Source organism: Oncorhynchus kisutch, linkage group LG21 (assembly GCF_002021735.2).
Source record: "Oncorhynchus kisutch isolate 150728-3 linkage group LG21, Okis_V2, whole genome shotgun sequence".
In the NCBI taxonomy this organism is placed as follows: domain Eukaryota; kingdom Metazoa; phylum Chordata; class Actinopteri; order Salmoniformes; family Salmonidae; genus Oncorhynchus; species Oncorhynchus kisutch.
The window spans coordinates 7,210,111-7,231,786 of record NC_034194.2 but is presented as its reverse complement, the minus strand read 5'-3'; the positions used below and the strand labels follow the sequence as shown (position 1 = coordinate 7,231,786).

Here is a 21,676-nt window from a genome sequence, read left to right as displayed (position 1 = left end):
ATTGTACCTTTATTTAACTAGGCAAGTCAGTTAAGAACAAATTCTTATTTTCAATGACGGCCTAGGAACAGTGGGTTTAACTACCTGTTCAGGGGCAGAACGACAGATTTGTACCTTGTCAGCTCTGGGGTTTGAACTTGCAACCTTCCGGTTACTAGTCCAACGCTCTAACCACTAGGCTACCCTGTCGCCCTACAGATCGTTGTTTTGCTTGCAATGATTGGGATATGTGGTTGTTTTACCTACTTTAGGTGAATGCAGTCACTTTCAATAAGAGCTGCTAAGATTAAAATATGATGTAAATGTTTACGCTTCAGAAAGTCAATCCTAAACCGCTGTGACTTTGAAGAAAATTCCATCATGAAACAGTTACGAAATCTCTTAGTCATGGCAGATACTGTTGCTTTGATACTGTACAAATATTTGTTTTCATACTTAAGATTTTAAGATGGTAGTATCAACACGGGTAAATGAGAGTGTTCTTGCTGCAACAGGGACACGACAGTTTAATACGAACAATTGTTGTTTGGTAAACTGTGAAGTCATGGCTTTCACTTGATATGCATTGCAAATAGACATAATTTAAATGTGACCTTTTCTAAAAATATATAATTTGGAATAAGCGAAAAGCAAACATTGTCTTCTGGAATAAGGCCACGGTGGTACTGGTAGAAGTGGCTCAGTTAGGGATGCTTTGAGCCTATGGTCTGTCCCTTGCTCCTGCTCCAAAGCCCATGGAGCCAGAGAGAAATGTCTGGGTATTCTTCTGGGCCAGCTCAGCCTTCAAGGCTCTCAGCTCTGTGGCAGCCTGCTTCCCGAGCTAGGAGGAAATAAATAAGGAAGTACATCAATGAAAAATATTGAGCACTGTCTGTCCAGCAAATCTCTCCACCTCCTGCCCAAGTCCCATGTAAAAGTTGATAACTGAAATGTCTGCTTCTCATATGAAATATTTTTCAACTGAGCCCTTAGCATACTGTAGTTTTTCCCAATGAGGTAAACAGGGATGGAAAAATAGAGAATTATATTTACATTTGTAGAGTTATGAGGGAGTCAAATTGCAATTAAGATTTTAATACCTTGATCTCTGTGACGAGCCTCATCTTGGCATCATCCACCTTCCTCCTTAGGTTGTCAATCTCATGGCTCTCTGTCATTATCTGGATAATGAGCTCATTCTGAACATGGTGGGAAGAGTACCCAATTGTCATACTTGAAGATTCCTTAATAGAAAATGTAAATGTAAAAAAAAACATTCTGACATAATTTACAAACAAAGCATTTGTGTTTAGTGAGTCCACCAGATCAGAGGCAGTAGAGATGACCAGGGATGTTCATTTGATAAGTGCTTGAATTGGACCATTTTCCTGTCTTGCTAAGCATTCAAAATGTAACGAGTACTTGGGTGTCGAGCAAAATGTATCGAGTAAAAAGCACATTCTTTAATTTAGGAATGTAGTACAGTGAAAGTTGTCCCAAATATAAATAGTAGAGTACAGATCCACACAAACACTACTTAAGTAGTACGTCAAAGTATTTTTACTTAAGTACTTTACACCACTGTCTATAATAATGGCATGGTCTGTATTGATCACAATATGAACTGATTCCCTCTAGTGTATGTTAATAATAAGGGCACAGTCAAACTGACATTGTTGCTATGGCCTTACTGAACCATAAAACCTGAATCATCTTTGCATCCCAATAATCTGCGTGTTCACTTCCTTCACAGATTTAAAAGCAAAAAAAATCATTAAATAAATGTGGTGGCAACTATCTAGCCAATGTTTGGGGAGGGGAGCACACTTCAGTTTAAGGACTGATTGTTACTTTGGTGCTCGACAATCTTGCCCGCCATCTGGGCTTTCCTCCTCCATCCCTCGCCTTTAGCTGGTGTAGGATGTTATTGTAGAATATCTCCAGCTCTTGACGAAGACTTCTCAGTGTGACCTCCAAAGGGGCTGTGGCCTTCTTGGTATCAAAATAACTCCTCTTCCAACTATCACGAGCTGGAAAACAACAACAAAAGCTCTCAGGGCAAAATTGACTTGCTTTTGCTGCAGTGTCAGTTCTGAACCCATTTATTTCCAGAAAGAGTTTTGAAAAAACAAGATGAAGGATATTAAATTGAGGAAGGAAAACATGATTTATTTGTTTTTTCTGTAACTCTTAAAAGCTGTAGCTATACTGCTTTATACGTTGTTATAAGCATGTATGAGACGTTTGTTTTCTACACTAAACAAAAATATAAACGCGACATGCAACAATTTCAAAGATTTTACTGAGTTACAGTTCATGTAAGGAAATCAATTGAAATGTATTAGGCCCTAATCTATGGATTTCACATGACTGGGAATACAGATATGCATCTGTTGGTCACAGATACTTTGGGGGGGGGGGACGTGGATCAGAAAACCAGTCAGTATCTGGTGTGACCACCATTTGCCTCATGCAGCACGACATCTTCTTCACATGGAGTTGATCAGGATGTTGATTGTGGTCTGTGGAATGTTGTCCCACTCCTGGATATTGGCAGGAACTGGAACATGCTGTCGTACATGTCGATCCAGAGCATCCCGAACATGCTCAATTGGTGACATGTCTGGGGAGTATACAGGCCATGGAAGAACATGGACATTTTCAGCTTCCAGGAATTGTGTACAGATCATTGCGACATGGGGCTGTGCATTATGATGACAGTGGATGAATGGCACGACAATGGGCCTCAGGATCTCGTCACGATATCTCTCTGCATTCAAATTGCCATTGATAAAATGCAATTGTGTTTGTTGTCCGTAGTTTATGCCTACCCATAACATAACCCCAGTACCACCATGGGCCACTCTGTTCACAACATTGACAAGAGCAAACCGCTCACGCACATGACGCCATACACGCTGTCTGACATCTGCCCACTACAGTTGAAACCGGGATTCATCGGTAAAGAGCACACTTCTCCAGCGTGCAAGTGGCCAGCTAAGGTGAGCATTTGTCCACAAGTCAGTTACGACGCTGAATTGCAGTCAGGTCAAGACCAGTTGAAGCGCTTCAGGGAAGGACCATTCTCAGGGAATTTCAGAAAAATGTAAAGTGAAACATTAAAGTTTAATGTTTTAGCTAAAACTACACTAAATATATTCATGTCACCAACTAATTGATTAAAAAACACTGTTTTGCAATTAAGTTCTACAGTAGCCTCAGCAGCACTATGTAGTGAGCCGGAGGACAGCTAGCTTCTGTCCTCTGAGTACATTGACTTCAATACAAAACCTAGGAGGCTCATGGTTCTCACCCTCTTCCAAAGACTTACAGAGTAATTATGACCACTTCCGGAGGACATTCTCCAACCTATCAGAGCTCTTGCAGCATGAACTGACACCCATTCAAAGGATCAGAGAATGAATATAGTACTGAAAGCATAAGCTACAGCTTTCTAGCACTGCAGTGCATAACATGTGGTGAGTAGTTGACTCAAAAAGACAATAGTTGAACAGTTTTGAACAAATACATTTCTAGAGAGATTTCGTAGTATTTATTTTTTTCACTTTTACTTGCTTAGCTAGCATCGAATGCAGCTAGCTAGATTAGCCTACTCAAACACCCGGCTCAAACAGAGAGGGATGATATGTTAGCTAGCTGGCTGTCCAACACTGGAAGTCTTCCAAGTCAAGGTAAGCTTTTGGTTTTATTAATTTATTGCCGCCTGTGGGTGTAACTACTAAACTGCTTGCTGCTGACTACACTGTACAGCATGTTTGTAGCAGGTTTACTAATGCGTTAATTCTTGTAGCTATGTTGACTATGACATGACAACAATGTAGGGACTGTGTGTAGTGGTTAGCGGTCATGACATGAAAGTTTGGCTTGGAAAGGTTTTTTCACCTGGTCACAGACAGCTGATGTGTTGTGTACTGAAGTCCACATGCGAAGGGAAAAGGTGAGAGGAGGAGAGTGCATAGTAGATAGACAACGAGCTGTTTGTATGTGGCTGCTATGAAAGTGAACTGTGTTTGCATCTAATCAGGGATGTATTCATTGTGCCGATTCTGTTGAAAAACATTTCTTAAACGGAATGAAATGGCGATAAACATACCTGAATTTGTCCAATAGAAACTATTTTGCAACTGTTGGACTAATGATTACACCCTAGATCAGCTAGATGCAGGCAGAAGTGTGCAAGGTGGCATTGAATATGTCCCTGTCTGTCACCTTGACTACTCAATTCTCTCAACCTGCGCACCTACGTTGTAAACTTTCATTCATAGGCTAGATTGTAGCAACCTCATGATGGGTACAGGGAAATTAGAGTATCATGTAGTAGCCTAAACCTATATTTATACATTGAGCTGGGTGAATGGAATATGAATGACAGTCATCCAATATGCTGTAATAGAAATAAAGCCATGTTCATAAAAAAAAAAGATAATCCTCCCTCATGTTAAACTGCACTGACCACCACTGGTGAAGACAATTAGTATGCAGATGAGCTTCCCTGAGATGGTTTCTGACAGTTTGTGCAGAAATTCTTCAGTTGTGTGAACCCACAGTTTCATCAGCTGTCTGGGTGGCATGTCTCAGACCATCCCGCCGCTGAAGAAGCCGGATGTGGAGGTCCTGGGCTGGCGTGGTTTGTGGTTGTGAGGCCGGTTGGACGTACTGCCAAATTCTCTAAAACAACGTAGGTAGGTGGCTTATGGTAGAGAAATTAACATGAAATTCTCTGGCAACAGTTTTGCTGGACATTCCTGCACTCAGCATGCCAATTGCACGCTCCCTCAACTTGAGACATCTGTGGCATTGTGTGCTAAAACTGCACATTTTAGAGTGGTCTTTTATTGTCCCCAGCACAAGGTGCCACCTGTGTAATTATTTAATCAGCTTCTTGATATGCCACACCTGCCAGGTGGCTAGATTATCTTGGCAAAGGATAAATGCTCACTAACAGCGATGTAAACAAATTTGTGTACAAAATGAGAGAAATTAGCTTTTTGTGCTGGGATCTTGTATTTCAGCTCATGAAAAATGGGACCAACACTTTACATGTTGCGTTTATATATTTTTTCAGTATAATAAGGCTCATAATGTTATGCCACTCAGTGTATAATCTACAATTTTGCGGCGATTACATTTTATGCTCAAAAGAAGCCAGTCGTAAATGTTCCACTGTTTTTTTATTTCTTTGTAGTTTATTTTCCCTTTTTTTGTGTTTTGTGGTGTCCGGTATCCCTGGTATACCATGCTGTCACAATGCATATGGTGTATGCATTTGTAGGTCAATTTAGGAACTAGAATAATTTTTGGCCTTGCACAGTAAAAGCCCCACCTTAGATATTCGACATGCTCCTTATTGTGAGGCTTGCGCCGCAAGAGCCCCGTCTTAGGTATTCAACATACTACTTCTTATTCTTATGCATGCTACGCCTTTTACACCGTTTAAGATAGAAATGCCATTCCAAGTTCAAAACGTGTGTAACGGTCTAACTTTTTTGTCGTCCCCCCCATCCGCTTTCATGGCATTTCCTCAAGATTCTAAAGCTCCCCATTGTGACATAATCACTTCCAACGGCCATTCTCGAAGTGAACTCATGCAGCTTTTGACTCAAATCAGCTAATTATTCCACTTTGCAACAACTTAGACAAAGTTAAAGTGTTCCCGTCTTCATCTACTTCTCTGCTGCTCAAATATGGCATTAGGACAAAAAATACTATTCTGAGAAAGTTACAGCAGGTTAAGTAACTTCAAAAAATATTCAAAGGTATTAAATATTCCTCTATTTCTCTACTTGTCAAATCCCATCGCCTGTCTCTTTCTAGCCACAGCTCTCTGTGTTATTGAGATTCCAAAACTGAGCTTTTGCTAGGATACTCAGACACAGAGAGGGCAAAAATGATGAGGAGAGTGAAGTGTGATCACAATTACTGACCACAACCACACAAATATTGGCCACATATTGACCAAAACAACTCACCACAACCACACCAACAACTGACCACGACTCAACCACATAACTACTGACCACAACTTTTGCCCAAATCTACTGATTATGGAAATAAAAAAATATTTGAATAATATAATTAATGTACAACTTCTTGAAAAAAAAAATTCACAACCTCAAACATTTAGAGCTTTAGCAAGCCCCACAACTTTACTTGTAAAGTTACCATCTAGTTATTATTATTCTTCCGCACGTTACTGCTACACCGTTTAAGCTAAAAATTTAGAAACTTTTTGATATGTTATACTTTTAAAGTTATTAAATTTTTTGTCAGTTTTCTTTTCCCAAATCCACTATCATGTAATTTCTCAAGATTCTACTGCTCCCCAATGTGCCATTCTTTGTAAATGAAATCATGCAACTTTTGACAGAAATCAGCTAATTATTCCACTTTGCCATTTTAGTAACTCCATTTTACCATGTGCTCTTCCAACTTCTCCCAAACTGCCATTTTGACCACTAACTCATCAAGTCAGAGAAACATTTTCAAAGGTAATGAAATCTTCCCCTACTTCTCTGCTTGTCAAACCCGAAAGCGTGTTAGAAATTGGTACATGCGAAATCGTATGTACCAATCTCTAGGTAAAGCCGTTTTAGTAACCCATCGCCCGCTATCTTCTAGCCACAGCTCTGTCATCTTTGAGATTGCAAAACAGAAATGTTGCTAGGATACTCAGACACAGAGGACCAAAATTATGAGGAGACAAGTGACCACAATTATTGACCATAATACAATTGAACCACACAACTACAGACCACAACCACACAACTACTGAACACAACTATTTACCAAAACAAGTGACCACAACCACACAACGATTTACCGCAAAAACACAACTGCTTACCATATCTAGTGACCACAACCACACAACTTATAACCACAACCACACAACTTTTGACTGCAACCACATCTAGAGACCACAACCACACAACTTCAGACCATATCTAGTGACCACAATCACACAACTGCTTACCACAACCACACAACTTCTGACCACATCTAGTGATCACAACCATACAACTTCTGACCACACAACTTCTGATCACACATTTAACTACTGACAATATCCACACAACTTTTGAACAACCACACAACTTCTAACCACAACCACACAACTATTGACCTCAACATCACAAATTCTGAAATCTAGTGAACACAACCACACGGCTCCTGACGTCAACCACATAACTTCTGACTGCAACCACATAACTACTTACCACATCTAGTGACCACAACCACAGAACTTTAGAACATATCCACACAAGTGCTTACCACAACTTCTGACCACATCTAATGACCACAACCACACAACTTCAGACCACAACCACACAATTACTGACAACCATATAACTTCTGAACACAACCACAGTAGTGCTTACCACATCTAGTAACCACACAACTACTGACCCAAACTTCTGACCTCAACCACACAACTTCTCACCACATCTATTAACCACAACCACACAATTACATACCGTGACCACACAACTTCTGATCACACATTTAACTACTGACCATATCCACGCAACTTTTGACCACAACCACATGACTGCTGACCACAACTTCTGACCACAACCAAACAACTGCTTACCACACCTAGTAACCACAACTATTGACCACAACCACACAACTACTGAAGCACATAACTACTGAACCGAACTTCTGCCCACATATATTGACTACAACATCACAACTTTAGACCACATATATTGACCACAACCTTTGACCACAATCACACAACTTCCGACCACATCTAGTCACCACAACCACAAATTACTAGAGGTCGACTGATTAATCGGAATGGCCGATTAATTAGGGCCGATTTCAAGTTTTCATAACAATCGGAATCTACATTTTTGGGCACCGATTTGGCCAATTTAAAATGTAAAAAAATATATTTTACACCTTTATTTAACTAGGCAAGTCAGTTAAGAACACATTCTTATTTTCAATGACGGCCTAGGAACGTTGGGTTAATTGCCTTGTTCAGAGGCAGAACGACAGATTTTTACCTTGTCAGCTCGGGGATTCAATCTTGCAACCTTACGGTTAACTAGTCCAACGCTCTAACCACCTGCCTCACAAGGAGCCTGCCTGTTACGCGAATGCAGTAAGAAGCCAAGGTAAGTTGCTAGCTAGCATTAAACTTATCTTATGAAAAACAAACAAACAAACAATCAATCAATCAATCATAATCACTAGTTAACTACACATGGTTGATGATATTACTAGTTTATCTAGTGTGTCCTGAGTTGCATATAATCGATGCGGTGCACATTCACGGAAAAAGGACCTTAGTTGCTCCAACGTGTACCTAACCATAAACATCAATGCCTTCTTAAAATCAATACACAGAAGTATATATTTTTAAACCTGCATATTTAGCTAAAAGAAATCCAGGTTAGCAGGCAATATTAACCAGGTGAAATTGTGTCACTTCTCTTGTGTTCATTGCACAATAAACGTTTTGTTTTCGAAATGATACTTTCAGGATTCAACCATATTACTGACCAAAGGCTCGTATTTCTGTGTGTTATTATGTTATAATTAAGCCTATGATTTGATATTTGATAAAGCAGTCTGACTGAGCGATGCTAGGCAGCAGCAGGCTCGTAAGCACTCATTCAAACAGCACTTTTGTGCGTTTTGCCAGCAGCTCTTCACTGTGCTTCGAGCATTGCGCTGTTTATGACTTCAAGCCTATCAACTCCCGAGATTAGGCTGGTGTAATCGATGTGAAATGGCTAGCTAGTTAGCAGGGTGCGCGCTAATAGCGTTTCAAACGTCACTCACTCTGAGACTTGGAGTAGTTGTTCCCCTTGCTCTGCATGGCTAACGCTGTTTCGAGGGTGGCTGTTGTCGATGTGTTCCTCGTTCAAGCCCAGGTAGGAGCGAGGAGAGGGACGGAAGCTATACTGTTACACTGGCAATACTAAAGTACCTATAAGAGCATCCAATAGTCAAAGGTATGTGGAATACAAATGGTATAGAGAGAATTAGTCCTATAAATACTATATTAACTACAACCTAAAACCTCTTACCTTGGAATATTGAAGTATCATGTTAAAAAGAACCACCAGCTTTCATATATTCTCATGTTCTGAGCAAGGAACTTAAATGTTAGCTTTTTTACATGGCACATATTGCACTTTTACTTTCTTCTCCAACACTTTGTTTTTGCATTATTTAAACCAAATTGAACATGTTTCATTATTTAAGGCTAAATTGATTTTTATTGTTGTATTATATTAAGATAAAATAAGTGTTCATTCAGTATTGTTGTAATTGTCATTATTACAAATAAATAAATAAAAATCGTCTGATTAATCGGTATCGGCTTTTTTTGGTCCTCCAATAATCAGTGTCGGTATCAGCGTTGAAAAATCATAATCGGTCGACCTCTAAAAATGACATACTACAACCACACAACTTCTGACCATATCCACACAACTCTTGACTACAACCACTCAACTACTGACCACAACCACACAACTGCTTATCACATCTAGTGAAAACAACCACACAACTTTTGACCACAACCACACAACTTTTGACTACAACCAAACTTCTGTACATAACCAGACAACTACCGACCACAACCATTGAACCACATAAGTACTGACCAAATCTACTGATGAATAGCCTCCCGGGTGGCGCAGTGGCTAAGGGCGCTGTACTGCAGCGCCAGCTGTGCCATCAGAGACTCTGGGTTCGCGCCCAGGCTCTGTCATAACCGGCTGTGACCGGGAGGTCCATAGGGCGATGATCTTGCCTATGCTGCTCTGTATCATTCATATATCTTTAGTTACATATTCTTTATCCCCTTACACTGGGTATAAGACAGTAGTTTTGGAATTGTTAGTTAGATTACTTGTTGGTTATTACTTGTCGGAACTAGAAGCACAAGCATTTCGCTACACTCGCATTAACATCTGCTAACCATGTGTATGTGAAAAATAAAAATTTATTTGATTTGATTTGAATTAAATATGATTTCACAATTTGAATCACCACCACAACTACTGAACCACATAACTACTGACCCCAAATTCTGACCTCAACCGCACTACTTCTGACCACATCTAGTGACCACAACCACACAACTCCTGACCTAAACAGCTAAATTAATGACCTTAACCACACAACTGCTTACCACCTCTAGTGACCACAACCACAAAGCTTTTGACCACAACCACACAACTGCTTACCACATCTAGTGACCACAACCACACAACTTTTGACCACAACCACACAACTATCGAGCACAGCCACACAACTTCTGACCAAACATCTACAGTATCTACTGACCATATTCTCACAACTTATAACCACAACAACACAATTACAGACCATAACTATTGAACCACTATTGACTAATACTACTGACCACAAATTCTGACCAAATCAACTGACTATCGATGGGAATTTAAAATGATTTCACAATTTGAATAATAAATAACAATAATACAAATTTGAGGTGTCTCGATTTTTTTTTTGTATACAACTTTTTGATATCTGTTATACTTTTTACATTATTCACTTTCTTGTCCTCTTTTTCTCCTCCATCCTCTTTCATTGGATTTCTCAAGATTCTAAGGCTCCCCCATTGTGACATCCCTTCCAACTGCCATTCTCTGTATGTGAAATCAGTTAACTTTTGACCCAAATTAGCTAATAATTCCACTTTGCAACAATTTAGGAACACTAACTTTTGTCTATTTTCGTCTACTAATCTGCTATTCATATCTGTTTGCGGAATCAAAATATTCACTATGGAACTTACAGTATAGCTGTTTTTGGAACTCCATTACCATGTGTTCTTCCAACTTTTCCCAAACAACTGCCATTTGGATCAGTAACGCAACAAGGTACATAAACATGTTATCTAATTCTCTGCTTGTCAAATCTGCATTTGGATTCGAAATCGTGTAACTAGAGCCGTTTTAGTAACACATAGCCGGTCTCTTTCTAGCTGCTGTAAATCATGTCATAAACTAGCAGATTCATTATTTTCCAAACAACCACCGTTTTGACCACTAACCCAAATCTTCCCCTACTTTTCTGCTTGTCCAATCCAAGAACAGTTTATAAATCGTGTGTACCAATCTCTAGATAGAGCAATTTTAGTAACCCATCGCCAATCTCTGTGTCATTATTGAGATTCCAAAACGGAACCATTGCTAGGATACTCACTGACACTGAGGGCCAAAATTATGAGAAGAGTGACCACAACTTTTGACCACAACCCCACACCTTTTGACCACAACCCCATAACTTCTGACCACATCCAGTATCCTCAACCACACAATTATATCCCACAATCTAGTGAACCCAACCACACAACTTCTGACTGCAACCACACAACTGCTTACCACATCTAGTGACCACAACCATACAATTACATACCACAACCACACAATGGTCTCACTCGAGTTGCTTGGATATAACTTTTTAATACCCTTTCTACTTTAAAAAAAATATTTTACATTTTGTCAGTTTTGTCCTCTGTCCACTTGTATGGGATATCCTCAAGATTTTTAGGCTCCCCATTGTAACATCATCCTTTCCAACTGCCATTCTCTGTAAATTCAGTAACATAAATCAGCTACTTTGCAAAAATTTAGACAAAAAGTTAGAGCGTTTACACCTTTGTCTACTTCTCTGCTATTCAAATCTGGCGTTTGAACAAAAATAATCTACACTTTCTGTAACTTTGTAAACAACTGCTGTTTTGATCACTAAAGAAAACAGATTTTTTTTTAAATATTCCAAGGTATGAAATCTTCCCCTACTTCTCTGCTTGTCAAAACTGAAAACGAATTAGCATCTACCAATCTCTAGATAGAGCTGCTTTACTAACCCATTAACTGCTCTCTTTCTAGCTGCAGTAAACCATGTCAGAAGCTAGCAGATTAATTATTTACCAACAATTGCTGCAAATTGCAATAAAAGTACGTAACGTTTTAAAGTTTACTTTCCGTGTTGGTCGAAAACACTATCATCAATCTAGCAAAGGGCGTTTTGTGGGTCAGAGTGCAGTATTTAGTTCATATTAAAGCACAACTTTACTGTATTTTAGCATGTTTCTCACACTTTAACTAAAAGGCAACAGTGTTGTCAAGGCTACTGTTGCCTAGGAATCCTTTACTCACTGGAATGAATGTCTTCTTAGCTCTTCAAATTCCCATGATTTGTCAATTTGTTTCAGACCAAAGAGTTGGCATTAGGATTAAGAATACTTTCCCGGTCTGGACGACCTGGAATGATAAAGAGAAGATTTCTAATGCTTACTAGCTTTGTCCTCCTTTTCCCGGATCATGCTAAGTGCTCTAAATTACTTAACTGGCTAGTTTGCCTGTCCATATAGAGAAGGCCGGGCTGTACCCCTCTAACTAGATAGAGTGGATTAGGAATATCTTCTACACAATAAAAAGTTACAGCTGTTTGTCAGAGTTTAGAGTGACAAAAAGTTGCCAGTTCACGTCTACTAATAGGTCTCTGGGTCATCAATGAGCAGCCTAAACGGAGCCATTGCTATGGGATACTCAAACATAGAGGGCAAAAATTATGACAAGGGTGAAGGAAGTGACCACAATTACTGACCACAACTAGGGCTGTGGCGGTAATTATCTTTTTTTCAGATGGTGATTGTCAAGCAAATAGCTGCCGGTCTCATGGTAATTGACCATTAACAAACACATTTAGCATCTCCTGGCTTCCTTGCATAGCCTACAAGCCACTTATGCAGACCTTTGGAACATCTACATTTTAATAAGTCTAATAAATCCATGTAATAGAGCCTACACCATCACAATAATTTGGTTATTTATTTTAGACCGGTCTAAAGAATGATATGAAGAAAATGTAGTCTAGAAGAAGAGAATAGAATACAAACACACAACTTCTGACTACAACCACACAACTTCTGACTACAACCAAACAACTTCTGACTAAAACCACACAACTTCTGACTACAACCACACAACTTCTGACTACAACCACACAACTTCTGACTACAACCACACAACTTCTGACTACAACCACACAACTTCTGACTAAAACCACACAACTTCTGACTAAAACCAAACAACTACTGACTACAACCACACAACTTCTGACTACAACACAACCACACAACTTCTGACTAAAACCACACCACTTCTGACTAAAACCACAGAGCTACTGACTACAACCACACGTCTGACTAAAACCACACAACTTCTGACTACAACCACACAACTACTGGCAACAACCACACACCTTCTGACTACAACACAACCACACAACTTCTGACTAAAACCACACAACTACTGACTACAAACACACAACTACTGACTACAACCACACAACTTCTGACTACAACACAACCACACAACTTCTGACTACAACACAACCACACAGCTTCTGACTACATCACAACCACACAACTTCTGACTACAACACAACCACACAACTTCTGACTAAAACCACACAACTTCTGACTAAAACCACAGAGCTACTGACTACAACCACACTTCTGACTAAAACCACACAACTTCTGACTACAACCACACAACTACTGGCAACAACCACACACCTTCTGACTACAACCACACAACTTCTGACTACAACCACACAACTTCTGACTAAAACCACACAACTTCTGACTAAAACCACACAACTACTGACTACAACCACACAACCTCTGACTACAACACAACCACACAACTTCTGACTACAATACAACCACACAACTTCTGACTAAAACCACACAACTTCTGACTAAAACCACACAACTACTGACTACAACCACACTTCTGACTAAAACCACACAACTTCTGACTACAACCACACAACTACTGGCAACAACCACACTACTTCTGACTACAACCACACTAGTACTGATTACAACCACATTAGTACTGACCACAACTACACTACTACTGACTACAACCACACTAGTACTGACCACAACCAAACTACTGTTGACCACAACCACATGATTTCTGACCATAACCACACAGCTACTGATCTCAACCACTCAACTGCTGACAAACTTCTGACCACAGCCACACAACTTCTGACCACATCTAGTGACCACAACCACACAGTTACTGCCAACAACCACACAACGTCTGACCACAATCGCACAACTTCTGACCACATGTAGTGACACCAACCACACAGTGACTGCCAACAACCACGCAACGTCTGAACACAACCACACATCTTCTGACCACATCTAGTGAACAACAACCACACAACGTCTGACCACAGCCACACAACTTCTGACCACATCCACACATCGTCTGACCACAGCCACACAACGCCTGACCACATCTAGTGACAACAACCACACAACGTCTGACCACAACCACACAACTGCTTACCACAATTATTGACCACGACCAAACTGCTGATCACAACCACACGATTGCTGACCACAAACACACAAATCTTGACCACATCTATTGAACACAACCACACTATTAACAACAACCACACAACCTCTCACAACAACCACACTACTGCTGACCACATCTAGTGAACACAACCACAACACTACTGACACATCTATTGAACACAACCACACAACTACTGACACACCTTCTGACCACAACCACACAACTACTGACACATCTAGCGAACACAACTACACCACTACTGACACATCTATTGAACACAACCACACAACTTCTGACCACAACCACATAACTACTGACCTCAGCCACACACCTTCTGACCACAACCACACCACTACTGACACATCAATTGAACACAACCACACAACTACTGACACATCTAGTGAACACAACCACACCACTACTGACACATCTATTGAACACAACCACACAACTTCTGACCACAACCACACAACTACTGACCTCAACCACACACCTTCTGACCACAACCACACTACTACTGACCTCAACCGCACAACTACTGACCACAACCACACAACTCCTGACACATCTAGTGAACACAACTATACCACTACTGACACATCTATTGAACATAACCACACAACTTCTGACCACAACCACACAACTACTGACCTCAACCACACAGCTTCTGACCACAACCACCCAACTACTGACACATCTAGTGAACACAACCACACATCTATTGAACACAACCACACAACTTCTGACCACAACCACACAACTACTGACCTCAACCACACACCTTCTGACCACAACCACACTACTACTGACCTCAACCGCACAACTACTGACCACAACCACACAACTACTGACACATCTAGTGAACACAACTATACCACTACTGACACATCTATTGAACACAACCACACAACTACTGAGACATCTAGTGAATACAACCACACTACTACTGACAGATCTATTGAACACAACCACACAACTTCTGACCACAACCACACAACTACTGACCTTAACCACACACCTGACCACAACCACACCACTACTGACACATATATTGAACACAACCACACAACTACTGACACATCTAGTGAACACAACCACACCACTACTGACACATGCATTGAACATAACCACACAACTTCTGACCACAACCACACACCTTCTGACCACAACCACACAACTACTGACACAACTAGTGAACACAACCACACCACTACTGACACATCTATTGAACACAACTTCTGACCACAACCACACAACTACTGACCTCAACCACACACACCTTCTGACCACAACTACACAACTACTGACCTCAACCACACAACTACTGACCTCAACCACACACACCTTCTGACCACAACTACACAACTACTGACCTCAACCACACACCTTATGACCACAACCACACAACTACTGACACATCTAGTGAACACAACCACACCACTACTGACATATCTATTGAACACAACCACACAACTTCTGACCACAACCACACACCTTCTGACCACAACTACACAACTACTGACCACAACCACACTACTACTGACCTCAACCACACAACTACTGACCACAACCACACAACTGCTTACTTATTTATATTTATTTAACATTTATTTAACCAGGTAGGCTAGTTGAGAACAAGTTCTCATTTGCAACTGCGACCTGGCCAAGATAAAGCGTAGCAATTCGACACATACAACAACACAGAGTTACACATGGAATAAACAAAACATACAGTCAATAATACAGTAGAACAAAAGAAAACAAAACGTCTATATACAGTGAGTGCAAATTAGGTAAGTTAAGGAAATAAATAGGCCATGGTGGCGAAGTAATTACAATATAGCAATTAAACGCTGGAATGGTAGATCAGCAGAAGATTAATGTGCAGGTAGAGATACTGGGGTGCAAAGGAGCAAAATAAATAAATACCAGTATGGGGATGAGGTAGGTAGATAGATGGGCTGTTTACAGATGGGCTATGTACAGGTGCAGTGATCTGTAAGCTGCTCTGACAGCTGGTGCTTAAAGCTAGTGAGGGAGATGTGAGTCTCCAGCTTCAGATATTTTTGCAATTCGTTCCAGTCATGGGCAGCAAAGGAAAGGAGGAATTGGCTTTGGGGGTGACCAGTGAGATATACCTGCTGGAGCGCGTGCTACGAGTGGGTGCTGCTATGGTGACCAGTGAGCTGAGATAAGGTGGGGCTTTACGTAGCAGAGACTTGTAGATAACCTGTTGCCAGTGGATTTGGCGACGAGTATGAAGCGAGGGCCAACCAACGAGAGCGTACAGGTCGCAATGGTGGGTAGTCTATGGGGCTTTGGTAACAAAACGGATAGACTGCATCCAGTTTGTTGAGTAGAGTGTTGGAGGCTATTTTATAGATGACATCACCGAAGTCGAGGTTCGGGTAGGATGGTCAATTTTACGAGGGTATGTTTGGCAGCATGAGTGAAGGATGCTTTGTTGCGATATAGGAAGCCGATTCTAGATTTAATTTTGGATTGGAGATGCTTAATGTGAGTCTGAAAGGAGGAGTACCTGGAGACACCCAGGTATTTGTAGTTGTCCACGTAGTTGTCCACGTATTCTAAGTCAGAGCCGCACAGAGTAGTGATGCTGGACAGGCGAGGAGGTGCGGGCAGTGATCAATTGAATAGCATGCATTTAGTTTTACTTGCGTTTAAGAGCAGTTGGAGGCCACGGAAGGAGAGTTGTATGGCACTGGTGACACACAACCAGACAACTACTGACCAAATCTACTGACCAGTATCAAATAATACACTCAAAGTACAACTTTTTAAACTTTCACTACCACAACAATACTTTCAAAGAGCATTAGCAAGCCTCACAACTTTACATGTCAGGTTTCAATCTAGTTATTATTATTATGACCATGACAAATTATGCATCACAATAGTATTGTCTATGTTGTAGGGCAGGTCAGTAACTTATTTTGCTGTGCCCTGTCGCACAGATTATTTTATAGTTAAACAAGCTAGTTGGTATTTAATCTGGATCATAATGAGATGCTAATATATTAGAAGGGGGTCATGCGTGCTTTTGTCATATCGTGAAACGAGGGTGCAAAAGAACTAGTCCAGACATACACCACCTTGATTTCGACGGTGTCTGTTCTGGGCCAGCAAGTCTTTTCCTTTTCTCAGTAACTCTTGTCTTGTCTGTTCTAGTTGCTTTCTCTCCTCTTTTGCCATCTTAATTTCCTCTATCAGTTTATCTCCTGAGGGAAGGAAGAAACATACCATGTCATTTGCGCCTTACATTTCAGCAACAACAATATGGATGACTGAGACATAACAGAAATGCCTGCTTACTACTTGATAGGAAGACCGAGGCAGCCGTTTTACGAGTGCCCAGGGTTGGGGCGGGGGGTGGAGAGGCGTACTGTGTAGGCATAGTTACTGGGTGTTCAGGGACCTACATGAAAATAAATTATTGGTAAAACATAATTAAAACATTTTGTTGAAGCAAATTGATTTCGGTGTGCATGCCAAGAAAATAGTTTAAGTACTCCTCGCTGCTTCTCTAGACCTATTTCCCTGACTTAGACCCCCTTTTTAATTCAAACCCACCTGCTGGCTGTGGAATTTTGAAGCAGTAACAAAGCCACACAGTATTTTACAAGGCGCTGGTAATTTACAATAAAACTACTCTTGAGTTGACTCAACAACCTCTCTTGGTGTGCAGGACTTGATGGAACTACACCTTTTAAAAAAACTATTGAATGGGCTTGCAGATGTTCAATAGTCTGGCATAACATAAAAACAAGGTAATTGTAACTGATTTTGGCATAATGTCATTTCAGTAAGTATGTAAGCAGCACGCAAGCATATCTTACCTCATTTTGTTTATTCCTGATATACTTCAGTGTCTGTGCATCTTTAGATTTCCTAAACCTCCAAAGAGAGAAAAAAAAATGTGGGTTTACTAATTTTATATGACTCATCTAGATTCGGTGTCTGTAACCAGGGTTTAAATAGCTCTGATGGTGGTAGAGCTCTTCCTCTCTGTTATGGCAAAAGTGTTCCTCTGTGAGTTACCTGTGTGGGGTGGGAGAAAACACAGAATTCTCCAGTGACTCTGGAACCCCCGAATCGCTGGCTCGGTTTCTCTTGAAACGCTGTTTCTTCTTAGCAGGTGCCACCTTCCCCACAACTGATTCTGTCAAAATGAATTGAAAGTAAATGGTTGTAACAACATCTCTGTCTGTTACAACAAGTACAAGGTTGACTTGCTTTTCAGAAATGTCAGTTTAAAGTACACTCCAAAATCAAAGTTTTTCAGACAATTTCATACCAGACTCAGAGCACTTTTCAGGTACACCCCCCCTCCCCCCCCCCCGCCCCAAAAAGAAAGAAAAAAAGATTTCTTTAGCTCACCTTTAGCCTCTATGACACACTGGGGTGGCCCCTGGGCTTGGGCCTTCCACAGGAGGAGGTCATCCTCAGCGCACCCAGACTGCTGAGAGGAGAGAAGGTCCTCCTCGTTCTCCTCTGTGGAGCAATAGCTCTCCTCTTCCTTCGCCTCCTCATCGGGGCTGGGGGAGGAAGGGGGCTGTGGCTGGAGACCCTGGGGGATCTGAGGGAATTTAAAAGGCTCTTTTGTCCCTGTTGGCATTCCTTGCACTCTGGCAGTGTAGTAAATCTGGGGGTCTGTGGAGTGGGTGTTGGGGGTGAGGGACTGTGAACAGACACTGTTGTCGCTCTCCACCCTGGGCAACAGGTACAGCTCTGGCTGAGGGGCCTGGAGAGTAGGAGAAGACCATGACATTAGGACAAGGCATGCAACAAACTTATTATAAATAGATTTCTTTTTTTCACTTAAAAAATATTATACTATCTACAGTGCCTTCAGAAAGTATTCATACCCCTTGACCTATTCTACATTTTGCCATTATGGGGTATTGTGTATAAATTCAGGTTGTAACATAACAAATAAGTCAAGGGGTATGAATACTTTCTGAAGGCACAATATAAAACATATTTTAACATTAAAGTGGAATGTGCATACATATGGAGGGGCAAAATACTTCACTTTCAAATCCCTTTCTTGTTTGGCTTTTACCTATTAAAAAAAAATACAAATGCAATGGCACAATGAATCACCTCATGCCAGTTTACCAAATAAAACACAAGCGATAAGCAACTGTGTCCCTGAACCAGGCCCGCTATACTCACCAATGCCAAGCTTCGGCCCACACATTTTAAAAAGGAAAGCTTGTCAATATCTCTCTCAGCTCCGAGGAGAATGCCAAGCTCACTCCTGAGAGTTCTGAGAGATATATCAGGATACACCCTGGCATGAAAACAACAATTTACAGTGAAGAGGCACTATCTATGTTCAAAAACATTTTCACATCAAAGAAATATGGGTGAAGAGGACAACCATCAAAGTATCTTGTTGACTGTTTAATCTGCAGTTTTCTTTACCTCTTCTGTACATATTTTCTATTATGAATATTCCTACAGATTGTCGACTGGTCTCATTATTTGCAGTAACCATATGCCACTTCTGAATAGAAAACATTTAAAAAATATCTCACCTGATGAATCCAGCAGATATGAAGCTCTTTATGGCTTCAACCGGCACTCTATTCAGTTTTAAGTTCCACTGTTCATTTGGTACAAACAGCACATGGAGCTCAACAAACTAACAAGAAAGCAATCGAAATTAATACGCATTGGAGCTTCTTACAATTTGCCCTAACAGGGATTGGTTTTCTAAAAAGCAAAGTTCACCAAGAACAAGAAAGAGGATATAACGATTATTGCGGTAGACAGATGGTGATAATCTTTTGTCTTAAGTACATAAAATGTTTAAAAAATAAAATCACGACATAATGGTGCAATGTATAGCCTACATACCTTTCTACTTGTTAGTCGTCTCTCATCGGGATATCTAATAGACTTGCACGAGGATTCCATTTTCAACAAGCCTCACCTATTCTAAGAAATAATCTGTTTGACGAAGGCATCAAGTTTTTCCATGATAAATGCTGTTATTTTCACAGAATAAGAAGTAGGATACGGGCTGGTTTCTTTCTTCTCATAAAAACTTGTGGATGTGTTGCGCTTTGCTTGTCCAGGGTGCGGAGTGGAGGAGTGGACTGCTAAGTAACAATCTCTTGTGAAGTCAAACAGAGCCAATCGAAGCAATATCTTTATGGATGGCACAAACGGTTGTTGCTCCGCTGCTGATGCAAGACACCCCAAATAAACGTTAAAACATTACCCGCTATAAGGTGGAGATTGTAATAGGTTCATTGTTGAATAGCGGTGGCATTTGAGAATAGCATTTTGGAAAAAATGTAAATAATGAAGTGTATTTGGGTACATCTTTTAAGAGTTTCATTCTAAAACACTACAATGCTTTCATAAAGTATTCACACCCCATGACTTTCCAAAATGTTGTGTTACAGCCTGGATTAAAAAAATATTAAATATACATTATTTGTCACTGACCTACATATAATATGCCATGTTTTTAAATTAATTGAAAATTAAAAGCTGAAATGTCTTGAGTCAATACATATTCAACCCCTTTGTTATGGCACACCTAAATAAGTTCCGGAGTAGGAATTTGCTTAACAAGTAACATAAGTTGCATGGACTCACTCTGTGGGGCATAATAGTGTTTAGCATGATTGTAATAGGGTCATTATATTTGAATGACTACCTCATCTCATACAATTATCTGTAAGGTCCCTGAGTCGAGCAGTGAATTGTAAAACACAGATTCAACCACAATGTGTCTGTAACGGCATTCCTCCTCCTCTTCCACGCGGGACGTGGACCCCATTTCACCACAGTTTTTCTCCTCCTCATTGTCTGCCTCCGTTGCCTCTTAAAACCCTCGCCGCCGACCTCGGACTGAAGACCCTAGAAATGGGTCCCGAATGGACTGGAGACTCCGGCAGTGCCGGAGTGAAGGGCGATTCTGGCATCGCCTGGATGACTGACGGCTCTGCTGGCTCCTGGCTGACTGACAGCTCTGGCGGCTCCTGGCTGACTGGTGGCTCTGGCGGCTCCTGGCTGACTGGCGGCTCCTGGCTGACTGGCGGCTCTGGCAGCTCCTGGCTGACTGGCAGCTCAGGACAGATGGGAGACTCTGGCGGCTCAGGACAGACGGGCGACTCTGGCGGCTCAGGACATACGGGAGACTCTGGCGGCTCAGGACAGATGGGAGACTCTGGCAGCGCTGGAGAGGAGGAAGCCTTTAGCAGCGCAGTACAGGCGGGAGCAACTGTAGGGAGGCCTGGTGCGGGGGGCTGCCACCG

General features: G+C 41.0%; 1 protein-coding gene across 3 annotated transcripts; it reads right to left on the bottom strand.

Annotated features, from left to right (window-relative positions):
- Window positions 1–479: 479 nt before the first annotated feature.
- spata1 (spermatogenesis associated 1) lies at window positions 480–21,324 on the bottom strand. 3 transcript variants are annotated; one of them, XM_020455367.2, is made up of 12 exons: window positions 20,265–21,324; window positions 19,943–20,049; window positions 19,578–19,695; window positions 19,411–19,464; window positions 18,780–19,143; window positions 18,441–18,561; window positions 18,239–18,296; window positions 17,715–17,817; window positions 17,495–17,620; window positions 1,831–2,009; window positions 1,080–1,223; window positions 480–820 (listed from the first exon to the last, which is right to left on the bottom strand). In XM_020455367.2, the coding sequence occupies exons 1-12, from the start codon at window positions 20,322–20,324 to the stop codon at window positions 701–703; spliced, it is 1,554 nt and encodes a 517-aa protein (XP_020310956.1). In that variant the 5' UTR covers window positions 20,325–21,324; the 3' UTR covers window positions 480–700. The 3 variants fall into 3 exon arrangements, with proteins under 3 accessions (XP_020310956.1, XP_020310960.1, XP_020310958.1); XM_020455371.2 differs by having other exon boundaries at window positions 1,080–1,178; window positions 20,265–21,321; XM_020455369.2 differs by having other exon boundaries at window positions 19,435–19,464; window positions 20,265–21,316.
- Between the last annotated feature and the right edge of the window lie 352 nt (window positions 21,325–21,676).

Coding starts and splice junctions, on each gene's coding strand:
- spata1 (XM_020455367.2), bottom strand. CDS start 20,324: ATGGAATCCTCGTGCAAGTCTATTAGATATCCCGATGAGAGACGACTA. Junction 20,050..20,264: donor GACGACTAACAAGTAGAAAG/GTATGTAGGCTA, acceptor CTTTCTTGTTAG/TTTGTTGAGCTCCATGTGCT. Junction 821..1,079: donor GGCTCGTCACAGAGATCAAG/GTATTAAAATCT, acceptor ATTTCCTCCTAG/CTCGGGAAGCAGGCTGCCAC.